Source organism: Anas acuta, chromosome 16 (assembly GCF_963932015.1).
Source record: "Anas acuta chromosome 16, bAnaAcu1.1, whole genome shotgun sequence".
Classification (NCBI taxonomy): domain Eukaryota; kingdom Metazoa; phylum Chordata; class Aves; order Anseriformes; family Anatidae; genus Anas; species Anas acuta.
The window spans coordinates 13159145-13173835 of record NC_088994.1 but is presented as its reverse complement, the minus strand read 5'-3'; the positions used below and the strand labels follow the sequence as shown (position 1 = coordinate 13173835).

Here is a 14691-nt window from a genome sequence, read left to right as displayed (position 1 = left end):
GAAGGGGAGACGAGTGAATACCCAACTAGGAAGGTTCAGCTGGATAGCTATCTGTATCATAGCACCTCCAATATCCTCAGCTGAGGCCTTTGAAAGGCCATTTCCAGTTGACTCACCTGCTTTCAACATCCCTGCTCTTTAAGGAAGCTGATCCCAGCAGGTCTGAGCTCAGCCCTGTTGATTAGTCTGAGGCTTTCTGCAACACAAAGACAACAAAAAGGGGCAGGGGTGGAGCTGGAGTCTTGCTTTAGCCCAGGTGAGGCTTTTCCTGCTGGCCTGGATGGGGTCTGTGGTGCTTAGATCAGGTGGGGTTCTGGGTCCGTGCTGCTCTGAAGCAGGAGGTGGGTGTACAGCAGAGGGGTCTCCCATCCTTTATGCTGCAGAGAGGACATCAAGATTGACCCTGGCCCCTTTTCCTTGTCTCCACATTAAAAATTGTCTTTTTTTTTTTTTTTGCTGCAGCACTGTTTGTCTTTTCCTACAGCCCTGAAGTTGTGCACAATAAAAGGCTTTGCCCATCACATCTGTATGCCTGAGGGAATCTGTTTACTCCCAGCACTGAGGGGAAGCTGGCAGGAAGGGGGCCACTCATGGCTTAGTGCTTACCCCTGCTCCCACTGCACAGAAACCTCCCCTCAGGAGCTCTCACCTACAGGGCTCCTCACTACCTGCTGCAGCAGTGAGGGAGCTGCTTTGTTAATAAATATGGAAACTTTTATATCTGCTGAGGGGTTGAAACAGGAATTAGAAGAGCCTTTGAAAGCAGTTCTTCTGTAACTGACAAAGGGTTTTTATAAATATAAAGCAAGAACTCGCACCAGAAGCAAATAAGAGACCCAAAGCATCTTATCAGTACCCTGTGATGTGGAGCTCAGCTCCCCGAGCCAAGCAGCGGGACCTGCAGCACGATGTGCAGCGCTCCCTGCGAGGGAGGCGAGGCAGGCTCCCGTTTGACTATCCCACTCGCGCTAACTCACGTGCTTTCCCTGGCCCAGCACACCACAACGAAGCTGTTTACAGCTAACTCCTGCAAAGCAAAGTGTGGGCTGATTGTGGTACAGGAATCAAGGACAGGGAAGCTGCGGTGCTACCATCCCCTGCTCAGGAAAGCAGCAGAGAACAAACCAAAAGAAATGGAGTTACCAGAGTACTGTGTCGGTTCATTTATCAGTCCTCAGACTGGAATTTTGAAAGGAATGGATAGTTATTCTGCACTATCTTTGCCTCGTGTCAGGAATCTTCCCCATGAAAGCTGATAGTGCTGCAAGGCAGCCCTGTGGGCAGCTGTCTGCCTCAGACCGCGCTGGAATGAGCGCTCCTGGCAGACGAGGACAAGCAGGGAATGAGCCCCAGCATCCAGCAGCCACCCTTTGTCCCCACATCACTGCCACAGAGTGAGCCAGGTACCATGCTCAGCTCAGAGGGGCCAAGATCTGTCCACAGGACAGCAGCTCCAGGAGCGTCAGCAGCACCAGTTGTGTCTTACTTATCAGGTTGAGGTTAAGTGCAGCACAAAGAGAGCTACTGCCTTGGAAAGGAATTACAGACGTTGGAGTTGAGTTCTCATTTCACCACAGTCACACAGGACAAGCTCTGAAGCGCTCACCACTCCGTTGACTTTGGCAACGCAATTCCATCTTCACACTGCAGCACCCCAGTGGCTGTTTTGCCATCACAGAAATGAAAGGCTTGCAGCAGCTCCCAAATAAGCTATTTCAGCACACGCCCTGTGTGCTGCTCTGAGCCCAGATAAAGGCAGTTGTGGCTACCGAACCAGAAGCCACCCAGAACAAGCTCTCATTAAGCTCCACCAGCACAGACTCAGGCTGCAGGCTCAGGGCAGTTTGGGCCACAGCACCATTCCTTCGGGTCACAGCACCCTTCCTTCAGGCAAATTCTCACCACCCAGACCTCCCACAGGGGGCAGAACACAGGATACCAGTAACAGCAGCATTCAGTAGCTGTACCAGAGGTTTTAAGCACCCTTTCTGAACACTGCACGACCCTTCCCATCAGTTTCCTCTGACCAATTTGAGCCCTGGACATCTGACAAGTTGTACAGGCTGATGCTAGCAAGCTACGGACAGAACAAAGTAGGAGGAAAACATTAAACATTTACATGTTTATTATAATTACAATTTACATTACTCCAAAGAGCAGCCCCACTGCTATGTTCTAACTCTTAGCAAGAAAGTCCTACAAAAATAAATCCAAGCTTTTACAGTAACCTAAGTCAATGCATAACTAAAAAAATTCTAGCTATGTAAGGGGTTCAGTCATCAAGGTGCTTTTTCAACAAAATTCCCTACCAACCGAAAAAGGGACACATGCCTATAGCAATTTAACCCACTTATTCATGCAAACAAATGTAACCCCTTCCCTCCCAGCCCCTCTCCCCACATACAGATTTTTAAAAACAAAAAGAAAAACAACTAAACTATTTACAGTATGGGGGTATAGAGGAAACAACTTAAACATGCCCGTCTGTTAAGCTTCATTATATGGACTCCCCATTCCTAGTTTAATGAAAACATTCCATAGTGTTCCACCACAGTCTACTAGTGTACAGAGAACTGTTTGCATTCAGTACTGAATGAGCAAGGTACAAATTGAGGCGAGGAGCCAGAGCTCCAGCCCCCCGGCAGCCAGCTGCTGCCACGGACTCCCCACTTGGTGCACATCCACCGGCTGCACACAGCAGCAGTGTCCCCGCTGCTCCACCCTGCTGAGGACACAACACACTGCCCTCCCGCCCTGCCCTGCCCTGGTGAGAGGCTCGAAGCCTCTGAGGAGTGCCCAGCACCCTTAACTCAAGGGAGAGTCATGGTTCTGCACGAACCTGCTGTACCTCCACATCAGTACCAGGTGGCAAACAGTTGTACAGTCGTTTACACTACTACATGATCAACAATCCAGTATTCCCAAGTGACAATATACATAACTCCCCAGCACCAGGAATCCACTTTTTTTTTCAGATGCCAAGTGCTACTTCACACATGCTGCCAAGAACAGTAAGACCAGCAGCACCAAAGAATTCATTTGGTTACTCAGAACAAACAAGTTAGCTGGTTTATTTCAAGTGAGCTTTGGTTCCATGTTAAAATACCATGATTTATCTTCTTCAGGGTTCAGAAAAGGAGTCTGACTTTGAGCTTAGACTATAGCAGCCTTTGAGAGACCCAGAAAGAAGAACCATGTAAATTAGTCTGCACTTAAAAAGAAAAAAAAACAATAAAGAAAAGACACCCTGAAGAAGGTACCCCTGAACACATTCCCTCTTCCAAAGAATACTCCAGCTGACAGTTGCTGGTCCAAAAAAAGTCCAGAATATAAGCAGTAGTACATGAAGTTCTGTCACTTGAGCTGAGACAGTAAACAATATGAACCATTTTCCCACATTAGTGCAGCAGTTGGTTGTTTTCTTTCTATGTACAGTTTCATCCTCTCAGGAGAGAAGTTCGAACCTATGCAGGAAAAAGGCAGAATTAGGGAAGATCCCCTGGATATCAAACCTAAGAAAAAGCAACAGAAGTTTATATTTGTTTATCAACTGACATGCTTGGCTGGAAAGCCTCACTGAAACAAACAGCTCTCACTTTCTGGAACAGGCAGAAGGTTAACCCCAGAAAAATTAAAACCACCGGTATTTCCCTTACATGACTTGTAAGGGCAGATCAGACACAGTAAGGGATGATTCTTGATACATCAGAGACTGGAGAGCAAGGTGAGGTTGCAAAGACAGTTCAGGTAAAGAACAAGAGAAAAGCCAAGCTCAGGGACAGTATTTGTTCCTGCTAAAAAAAACTTGCCTCTGCAGTTACACTCTGCCAGTACCAGCTCTGTGAGTGGTTTGGTTCCGTCTTGCTGCTCCAGTACCCCTTCCACCTCGAAATCCACCACGAAAGCTGCGGCCACGAAGGAACCGGCCAGACACTCCAAACGTCTCAGTATTGAGTTTCCTTTCTTCAGCCCATGTGGTACGTCTAGAACTGAACAAGACACCATTCAGACTTGTGTGGCCATACTCCCTTCTGAAGATTTTGTTCATTTTCCTGTTTTTTCTTCTTGCATTTTGAGACTTAAGAGTTGCATATTACACCATGCTACACATTTAGCTTTTTACACAATTTTAGTTATAATTCAAGTTTTATTAGACATACTCACCTGGATTTCAGTTCTGAGGAGATGTTGTCAAAGAAAGACTTGGATTTATCATAATAGCAGTTGGGTCCCAGGAGGTCCTCCTCTGCATTACCATCGTTGTTTTGGGTTGCCACTCCAGGGTCCCCTTTCTCTTCCCCCGTCTCTGCTTTGTCATCTGAAGATAATAAAACGCATTACACCTCCTTGAGGCACACCGAAGAGCCATTTGTTCTCTTGCTCCCTCATACAAGATTTGAGATGCTGCCACATGTAATCACGCGATTTCTCAGCATGAGTTTTTCTATGCAGTGTTTACTACTAGCTCAGCAATTCATATTTAATGAAGCCACAAACCTTTAAAGTTTAGTTTCTTCTTGAATTCTTTATCAAGTTCCTCTCTGTTGAATTGTGCATTTGCACTTTCAAAGTCAAAGTCACCTTCAAACTTTATTGTATTTTCCTTCACAGTAGTTGGTCTGTTTTGTCCTCTAGAACGATTTCTGGTTCTCCTGTTTCCTGAAAGCAGGAGAGTTTAAACACTTGGTAACGTGCAGGGAGGTTAAATGACTTGCTCAAGACCAGAGGAAACCAGGATTAGAACTCGGGAGTTTCTGGCTTCCAGTCCTGTGGTTAGGCCACACCTCTTTGAAAGTAACTTCTGAACTTGGCTGTAGAAAACATATTACAGTGATATTTTACCTTTCTGAAAAGCATTCCTGAACGTCACTCTTACCACTAAGACAGAGCATGTCCAACTTTCCCTTCAGCATGAGGACAGAAAACAAAAGAAGTACTACACCGGGTAAAGCTAAGGGAAGGGACAGGCTATCAAGTCTGCTTGCTGATTTGTGAGCATGTTACCTATGGTCTGTAAACCTGTTACGATGGGACAATACCCAAGACTCATCTACCCACAAAGGGAGCTTGTACTTTGTAATTTCTTAGTTGTAAAGCAGAAGCTACCAGCTCCTTTCTGAAAAAAAAAATATATATATACACACATATATATATATATATAATTCCCCTTCTAAAGCACTGCCTTCAGCCAAACAAATTTGAAGACCCAGCATCTCAACTTCTGTTTCCTGCCTTTTCTCATGTTGCTTGGGCAGGGATGTCTCCTTGAAGTTAACTTCACTTTCTTTTGACCTGTGCTTAAACTGAAGTCATTATAAGAACTATGTTCTACAGAACCAAGAACTCCCAAAGACCTTTCTACTTAAACGTATGAAATCTTTAAACAGGCTGCCCTTCCCAGTTAAAAAGATAAATCAGGTTTCAGAAAAATCTAGTTGTTGCTGCCAAGTCACAGCATTAGTTTTTTGTGATGTACCTCTGGTTTCCAGAAGACACCAGAATTTTGTTCCTGGAAGGTTCTGAACTTCTATGGCTCCAGAAGCTATTTTGTTAGGGAAGCACCTCTAGATGGCCAAAGACTTATCAAGCTTTACTTTGCCCCTAGCATTCTGTCCAATAATCCTTTGTTCAAATTAACATTTGCTTTTATATGCTAAAGCACATCTTTGGTGTCAGATTAACCTACCCGATCTTCTCCTTTGAGGTCTTCTGTTTTCATCATTCACCTGCCCTTGGGGTTGCACAGGTGGTGCCTGAACTGTATCTACTGAACAAGAAAGCAACTCAATGAAGGAGCACAGGAGCAGAACTGGAAGAGTTGAGTCTTGCTATACACCTTTGAAGGATGCCTAAAAATGGCACTTCAAGGCTCGAGTGGTACATACGCACCATTTGTCTTAGTGTTGCTCTGCGGAACCTGCCGTCCATTGCGCTGAACCCCCGGAGTTACTTTCACTGGGGGCGGCTTTTGTGAATTCATGTTGTCAACTGGGCCAGTCTGAACAGCCTGCTCTACCATGGGGCTTTTGCGGACTGGGTGAACAGGCGGAAAGCCAGCACCTGGAAAAAATTCCAATGATTAAGTGCCTCTCAGACAGTGTGCCGATGTTACTCAAATCCTACCCACTCCTATGGAGAAGCCATTTTGTCAAGAATTACTCAAAACCTTGTGTTTATCATTGCATGCTATGCTTAAGTGGCATATACACTAGGTAAGGCACTGCTGCTGTAACAAGCCTTGGCTCTCAAATCTAGAGCCTTAAATCAGAAAAAAACTACACATTTCTTAAACCAAGTTCAGAGACACACTTCAGATAAACAAACCAGGTCAGTCTCAGAGTTTATACACCTAGAAATCAAGTTTTGCTATCTTTGGTTATGCAGGATTGTACTTTACATGATACTTTATATCTGAAGCAAAAAAAAAAACACCCTACCACTTTGAAATCACTCAAGAAAAAGCTTCCCCACTTTTTTTTGTCTAAAAAAAAAAAAAAAAAAAAGTTTGCTGCAAAAGTTCAACAACCTCAACAATATCCCATTCTGTAAGCCATTTTAGAAGCCCTTTAACTACTTGAAGTACTGTCATTGCTTATTGTTAGCTTTCCAATAAAGAAAACCTGAAACCAGACCAGGATCTCAAAGTTACCCTTTTAAATTCCTTCTTGGTCAAGGCCAAAGTGTTACCAAGACTTCTGTTGCTCTTCCATCCAGGCTTATTTATTCACACTACAAAACATGTAAATACTTTTCATGGTTTGGTATACCTTACACCAATTATATTAGAAAGTGACAGTCTTCAGTACTCAGAAGAAATACTGCATTCTAGGTTTAAGTAGAAGTTTTGGAGCGCTACAGCTTTACGTAGTTATGCATAGGAACCACTTGGAAGCGAACTTTAACTGAATACACTTTACGAGCAAGAAAAGTGAAAAAGCTGAAGAGTACACACAAACCAAGCCACTGACACTTCTGGGTCACCCAAGTCCACATGAGATATACCCAGTAGGTAACATCATGCAGGTTCCCAGTTATGTACACCTGGAAAACTTGCAAGGAAGACAGACACAGCCTAAGGATTATTCAACAGGACAAAGCTGCTGTGCAAGTTTAACATGAGAAAGTTTCAAAGCGTAGCCAGAATATTGGGAAAGTACGTACAGATGGATGGCCAAAACCAGAAAGTAAGTAGAAACAGTTTCATGCCAACACAAGCATACATGCTTAAGTTAAAAACAGATGAAACTAATTACCATGTTTAAATGCAGGCTGCACCTGGACACTCTGCTCTGAGGATGGTCAGTCTAGTTATCCCTACTCAAACTCCTTTAAAATTTGTTTAAGCATAGAAGCAGGCACCCAGAACTGTTACCTCAGCTTACCACAACTCAGAAATTGCTTACTGTTAGTCATGCTTTGCTAACTGGGAGTCTTGACAAGGTACACTGCCCCATCATGCACAAAATATATCCTGAAGTTTCCTCAATTACAACAATTCCCCTGTATTTTCTACTAGGTTATTTATTTTTTAACAGCAAGGCCACCCACAATTTAAGCAGTGTGCTTGTCTTTCTAGGAAAGACCAACTAATTCCTCACCCAGTCCCTAAGCTGACGCATGCTCCTGGGCAGGATGTAGCACAACATCCCTAAGCCTCAGCCCTCTCCTGATACTTACACAGGACGATCCACAGTCCTTTACTTTCCTTTCTCCTGTTTCCTCTAATTGATACTTCTGGAACAGGAGGAAGTAATACTTCATGTAAGGAAAAGCAACAACAGCCAAGAACAAACTCGTTTGACTAGCATTACCCATGTAAGTACTATCGTTCTAGGAGGGGGTTAACAAGAACAGATTGTTTGCAAGTGCCATGCAGTTCTTCCAAATATTTGGAGTCCTCAAACTGCTGTTACCCTTGGAAGAGAGCTGATGGGGCTCTGAAGACATGTCAGGCTCTGAAACAGGTTGTGGAGACGGAGAAGAACTAGGGCTGGAAGCAGCTGCTGATGCTGGAGGGCTTACCAATTTCTCTAAAGAGATAGAGGGAAGAAGAGAAAGCAAAAAGATATATGGATAAGATACAAGGTAGTGAAACATCTGAAGGACTTGGAAAAGAGATACAAGAATCTCTAGAACAGCATTAGAGCAGCTTATTTAGTCCTCTCTGGGAACACAAGTTCTTTTTCACGTGTGCTGTGTGTGTAAGGTATGTTAGACTAGAAATAAACTGGCCTCAATGTTAGGGATTCACATTACTTTCAGAAAAAAACTTTAACTCTTTAGTCTCTTTCGTGTATGCATGCGTCAATGAAAGATGGGCCTCCTTGCAGTAAGAGTGCTGCACAAAGGTGTTAACTTATTCACTGGTTGCTGCAGCCTGACACTCGGCAAGGAATTCAGCATGAGTTACTGTTATTTGCTGTCACGGTAGCTGTGTACAAGGACCGTACCTTTATTCTAGCAAGTAAAAAACTGTACTTACCTAAACCTAATGAAGCTGCGTACTGCTGGCTAAGTAAAGAGTTGGCAGCAAGCTGGCTGTAAGGTGGCATACCTCTAAACGGGCTGTAAGGCACATGTGGCTGAAAGGAGGATGTGGAGGCAGAGCCCAGTGAAGACTGTAACAAGACAAAGTACATTTCCATTTACAGTGTCCAGAAGTCAACTTGCTTTGGTAGTGATTCTTTACTTCAGTACAGCGTTATTAATGCTTAAGAAAACACTGAGAAGCGTTAGTTTGCCCACATCCTCAGCTAGTAAACTCTCTCAGGTTTTCTTGACAGAAGTCTTTAATCCTGCTAATCTAAACATTAAAGTGAAATTCAGAATGCTTCCCAAAATCTGAAGATTCTGGATTCTGAAGATTCAGGAGACATTGACTGGCTTTCACTTCTATCACTTTATATCAAAATCCAGTCTTTCATCGCCAGCGTTTTACCATAGCTGCCTAGCTCCACTTCAGGCTAACTTACTTGAACAATGGCAGGATCTTGTGGCAGGGTATGTTGAGCTTTTGGAGGTTCACAGACCGTGATGTCTTTGATGTCGCTTCCTCGGAAAATAATGTATTCATAGATTTCTTCTCTTGGAGGAGCAGGTCTGTCTGTGGGCCGGTCTTCAGTACCAAAGGACCGCACTTTAGCATCAGAAAGATTACCATTAGTCCAGTATTATCTTTACAACACTGCACAAGTTAAAACTTACACAATTACAGTGTTCTCGTAATGCTTTGGCTCCCCTTATCCCACACAACTCTCAAATGCCAACTTTCCCAGCAGCCTGCATAAACATATTTGTTTACAACTAACTGTGAAGGTGAAGACCATAGACCAGTTGCAAAGAAGCCTACCAAAAACCCGAGGATTTCCCCACAGTGCTGTACTGCCATAGTCACCTTCCCTCCCCATCCCATATACACACACAGCTTGAGACAACTGCCACTGCAGAGAGGCCTCTGGCAGCAGGGAAAAATTCTTAGACTTCAGGGCTCAAATTCGTACCTTTGGTTTCAGTTATTTGTTACTCAGATTTTTACAGATAAGTTCATACAGATATTTTTTATTAATAACAAGAGGTTACTGTTGAAATTCACTCCATGCTAATGGTTTCATATTTAGCTTTTTAAGGGATAAATCTAAGACCTTAGCACCTACTGAGGCTTTGCTCAGTTTCAGGCACCAGAAGACTTGAGCAGGTACCAGGCAGAATGATGTCACACATTAGAGTGGAAAAAAGGCAGTAATTGAGTGTGTGGCTGCCAGGGAGGAGCGTAAATTAACTCAATCTATTAAACAGGAAGAGGTCAGACTCAGACTTACTACTTAGTTAAGGAAGGAAAACAGGCAGCAGTCACTTTAGACACTGGAGTATGAAAGTCTGGAATTAGCTACAGAATGAGCACATTTGCAGATTTTTTGCCACAACTTAGAGAGGTTTGTTTTCCATCTTCATGGAGCTTGGTCAATTCAGATAAACACCAGCACAACTTCACCTGATATACGCACTCTGGCATTGGAAAAATTCCAGGCTGGAGTTGCATCACTCAGTTCTAGCAGGTTACCACCTAACTACCCAGCCTTTCAGCCAGGACCCAGCAGCAGTCCTGCAATACCTTCACAAATTCCATCCTAACCAGACCTTTCCCAAGCACCTGCCATATCACAGCCCGTGGTGGTGTGGCAGCCAGCCACCACTCCGACTTCCCAGCTGGACAGATAAGCACCGACAGCCCCGTCACGTAGACGATAGGGGACAGCTCCCTCACAAAGAAGGCTGCAAGAGCTGGACCAGCTCAATCCTCCTGCTGAGCATCCCTGCTATCCTGCAGCAGCACTAACTTATTAACAAGTGGTGATGGTTGGAGGCAGGACTGCCTGTCAGATGTCCTCAGATGGAAAGCTGCGTCCAGGCAAACTCCCCCACGAAGCCAGGGTTCATACTGCACCGCAGTCGTCGAGTCCCACTTATGCCCAACACACGTGAGCTCACACAGAGCATTAAGCTCAGGTCAATGCCAAACTTGTCCCCACCTTGCTGTTTTAGCACCTCAGCTTATACCTAAGTGGTGCAAGCACAGTCAGTTGCTTCCTCTGAATGCCATCTTCCATTAGTTACTAGGGTAGAAAAGCCTCCAAGTTATTTTAGATCTCCAGCTGCTGTTTGATCGTATTACAACTGTAACCTAGTCAACTAGAAGCAGATTATAAACTGAAAGCAATACTTACAGCCTTTTAGACATGAACCATACTGATATCCCTGGTCAAGATTAGATTATTACAGCATCCAGCTCAGGGCAATGGATGTTAAAGCTACCCAGGAGCTACTGCAGAATCCCACAGCTAGCTGGGAAAGCACAATGCCTTCTCTCAGCCCGTCACTTGCCACATGGAGAAATTGGGTACCTGCAGAGCCTGAAGCTGTGCAGGCAGCCTCTCAGTTGGCTGGGCTCAAGGTTCCCAACTGAAAGGGTGGCAAACGATGTCCTTGTTGTAGACAAAACAGCAGTGATGGCATTTGAGAGGCCTCTAGGAGTTGAGCACACCCACCCCTGTATCTGAAGTGTTTAATGATTTTTGGCACAGCCCAAAGCACAGCTTCGGGTTTCTGGGAGGACTGGAGGGCTGTCTCCCATGAAGAGTTACAGTGACTATTGTTTACAGATGAACAGGAAATCAATCCCACACTGTGCTGCAGCTAGTGCTCCACGACACAGTTTGTATTCACATGCAGGACTCAAAGCTAGACCACTGACGGGTCAGGAAGCACACAGAACAAGAGGGACTGGATGCCTAGAAGAGCTCACACGGGTGTTTCTTGCTCAAAACCTGTAGTTTCTTCAGACTTCTGCAGAAAGTGAAGTTACTGGGGCTCACTGCCAGCAGGAGGCTCATTATCTACTGTGTTCTGACCACTGCTTGTAATTTAAGTTTAACATCTAACGAGATGGACAACTTTCTTTCAGCACTTAATTAAGCACATGGAATCTTCTTATCCAGCATTTAAGTTGTTGCACATGTTGAGATTTAACAGGAACAACGTTCAAATCAATTGAAGTGAGCTCTGCTTTGAGTAAGAAGCTGAACCAGAATCCTTCCTGAGGTTCCTTTCAACCTCGGTTGTTCTTTGTACTATTTGGGATGATAAAAATCAGGAGAAAAGCAAAACACAATACATGCAGTCTGTATTAAAGTTGTCTGAACCATAAACATTGGCATTTGGGGATTAACAATAATTTACCCGCTATCTAGACATCAGTTGCCCATCAGTAGTTGGTGGCAGTGCTTTTTTAACCCTCCAGACCACATGCTTTCAACCAAACCCACCCAAACAGTGTTGGCGCTGCTGTCACTGACTTCAGCACCGTTGCCGTGCTCGTAATTCTGACATTAATTTTGATATGAAGTCTCAGAATTTTAAAAAGTCTCTGAGCTGCAACAAAAAGCAGGCTTTGCACTGCAAAGTTTAAAGCAGCAAGTGGAAAAATTAGCATTTTTCCATGTACCGTAACTACTCAGAAATTCCAGTTCTTCAAAACTGAACGCTGAGAGCCCGATAAACACAAGATCTGGCAGATTTATTATAAAGAGCATGTGCTTTCTCACACCATAAAACATTTCATCACATGTGCCTTTGAAACATACCACTTCAGCTCTGCAGTAGCAAGTGCTATATGGAAGCCAGAGCTACATGAGAAACCATCCCTGCTTTCTGCTGCAGGAAGGTGAAGGCCATTCTGCACATACAGAAAAGGAACCGCATCCTTTCTGAGGTATCTCACTTAATTAATAGCAGTTTATACATTTAGACAAACAGCCCTAAAAAAAAAAGTGAATTCATGAAAACTCACATCCTTAACTCCAGATTAAATACCAGCAGGTTTCAGGTGCTTGTGCTCAACACAACCCAAACAGCAGTATGCTGAACCCAGACTGGCCTAGGCTGCCTCAGGTAGAGCTGAGAACCAGGCAAGCCAGCGGCTTGTTCCAGCAGATAGTCACGTGAGACAAAAAATGTTTGGTTTCTGGACAATCCCAATGGGTTGTTGAAGGCAGTGATGAAGGTTTGAACTTCCAGAACAGAGAAGAACATAACTCAGGGACACAAAAAGCTGAGACGCATTAGCTAGACTAGCTGAGCTGGACCATAAAAGCAATACAGAAATAAGACCTTGTTTGAGAGACTAAACAAGATAGGACAGGCTTTTCTGAGAGTAAATACAGGAGGCTCCCAGCACAGGTGACAATCAAATGCAGATTACACCACACAGCAGGAGACAGATGACTATTTCTACACGGGACCTTGGGGAGCAGCCTGCTGGGTAGGACGAACCAGCCCCACGTGCAGACACCCCACAGCGCTCTGCGTGCCCGCTCCCAACCCCTCACCGTGAGCAGAGCCCAATTATTGATCACAGGAGGAACAAAGACCCGCCGACAGCCGTGCAGCTTCCCCCATCAGCGGCCTGCATCCCTACCCAACCCCAGCGCTGCCTGGCACCCAGCTGGAGCCCAGAGGGGCAAACCCAGCCCTAACACCACCACATAATTTTTTAGGTAACAACGCGAGGGGACAGAACCAGCCCCTCAGAGCTCTGCCACCCCCGGGCAGGGGGGTAACCCCCCCCTCCCCCCAGCCCCTCAGGAGCCCCTCATACTGGGGGGGGAACCCCCGGGGCTGAGGCAGCTCCGGCTGCTGCTGACTCACCCGGAGCCGCCCCCCCCTTCCCTGGGCAGCCCCCGGCCGCACCTCAGCGGCGAGGCCCAGGCTCATTGTTCAGGCCCAGCCGGGCCCGAGGCGCCCCCCCCATCCCCTCACAGCGCCGGCCTAGGCCCTGCCTCCCTCCCCTCCCCCCCCGCTTCCCAAAATCTCCTCACAACACCCCCCCCTCCCCACCTCACCCCCCTACCCCCCCGCGCCTCACCCTTGGCCAGCGCCACGGTGGAGTTCTCGGTGTCGATGGTGTAGAGGATGCCCTCATAGCGGATCTGCGCCTTGGAGATCAGGCTGATCTTGCTGCCGATGTAAGGGGTCCCCGAGCTCATGGCGCCGCCGGGCCGGGGCCGGGGCCAGGACCGGGGCCGGGCCGCTGTGAGGGGCGGAGGCCGCGCGCAGGGGGGGTGCCACCGCCGCCGCCGCCCGCCCACGCACACTGCGGAGCCGGGAGCCCCGCCGCGCCCGCCTTATATAGGGCGGAGGGAGACGCGCTGGGGGGGAGGCAGCGCGGGGGCGTGCTGCGGCCCGCGCCGCGCATGCGCCGTCTGCGCGCCGCTATTGACCAGACGGGAGACGGGGTCAGACGCGGAGGGATAGGAAGGGGGGGGGGGGAGGAGGAGGGAAAGAAGGAGGAGGGAGGGAGGGAGGGGGGGGGGGGGGAAGCCCGCGGCTCGCGTCACGTGACGGGCCCAGGCCAGGTTGCCACGTGCGCTGCGGGCGGGGCGGGGCGGGGAGGGGAGGGGCGAGGGCTCGCGCGCTTCCCGCCCTTCCCGCGCGCTGTGAGGGGAAAGGGGGGGGGGGGGGGGGGGGGGGGGGAGGCGTGACAGGGCTGCGCTGCGCCGCCCGCCCGCTGTGGGGGGGGGGTTGGTTGGAGACATAAAGCGGGTCTCTGTCACACAGCGTGGGGGTGTCACACACCTCAAGGTTCTCCCAAAACACGGGGTTTCTCCCCAAACACGAGGGGTTGTCCCAAAACGCGGGGGTTCCTCACACAACTCACGCCCTCCTCACAGAACCTCCCCGGGGGCTGCCATCGCCTCAGCGCCCTGACGGGAGCCGCTCCCCCCCCCCTCAGCCCTCAGCCCGCTCTGACAGCAGCCCGGGAGCTGATGGCCGCCTCCCAGCCCCTCGCCCTCATCCTCCGGCTCCGTGCGGCCGGCGGAGCTGTACCCGGGGCCTTTGTTCCCGGAGCCGGGCCGCAGCTGGAGGACGGGGCCGTGCCCGCCGCCTCCCCCGGGGAGCTCCGCGGCCATCTGCGGGGCAGCCGGGGCCAAGCGGCGGCATCTGGCGGCCCGGGGTGGCGGGAGGTGAAGCCTCCGTGAGGCGCTGTGTGTGTGTGGGGGGGGGGGGGGGGTCGGGAGGGACGGGGCAAGGCGACCGCCCTCAGGGAGCGGGTCGCTAATTCGTGTGACGCGAAGGGAGCGGAGTCAAAGGCGGCAGCTGGAGACAATGCAGCGGGAGCCATTGTCTGGGCGGCAG

The 14691-nt window shown here is 47.9% G+C and overlaps 1 protein-coding gene across 7 annotated transcripts; it reads right to left on the bottom strand.

Moving 5' to 3' along the window:
- Positions 1-2107: 2107 nt before the first annotated feature.
- On the bottom strand, positions 2108-13729 carry LSM14B (LSM family member 14B). Of its 7 annotated transcripts, none has more exons than XM_068700724.1 (10): positions 13421-13721; positions 8973-9136; positions 8483-8618; positions 7914-8030; positions 5890-6060; positions 5687-5767; positions 4498-4659; positions 4165-4318; positions 3810-3989; positions 2108-3464 (listed from the first exon to the last, which is right to left on the bottom strand). In XM_068700724.1, the coding sequence occupies exons 1-9, from the start codon at positions 13539-13541 to the stop codon at positions 3818-3820; spliced, it is 1278 nt and encodes a 425-aa protein (XP_068556825.1). In that variant the 5' UTR covers positions 13542-13721; the 3' UTR covers positions 2108-3464; positions 3810-3817. The 7 variants fall into 7 exon arrangements, with proteins under 7 accessions (XP_068556825.1, XP_068556826.1, XP_068556830.1 ...); XM_068700725.1 differs by having other exon boundaries at positions 5687-5764; XM_068700729.1 differs by lacking the exon at positions 4498-4659 and having other exon boundaries at positions 13421-13729.
- Positions 13730-14691: the final 962 nt, after the last annotated feature.

What these genes read in the sequence shown, in the direction of transcription:
- LSM14B (XM_068700724.1), bottom strand. Translation starts at nt 13,541, where the DNA reads ATGAGCTCGGGGACCCCTTACATCGGCAGCAAGATCAGCCTGATCTCC. An exon ending in GAGCAACACTAAGACAAATG is followed by an intron (nt 5,768 to 5,889) that starts GTGCGTATGTAC and finishes TTTCTTGTTCAG; the next exon opens with TAGATACAGTTCAGGCACCA. An exon ending in TCCTCAGAACTGAAATCCAG is followed by an intron (nt 3,990 to 4,164) that starts GTGAGTATGTCT and finishes TGTCTTGTTCAG; the next exon opens with TTCTAGACGTACCACATGGG.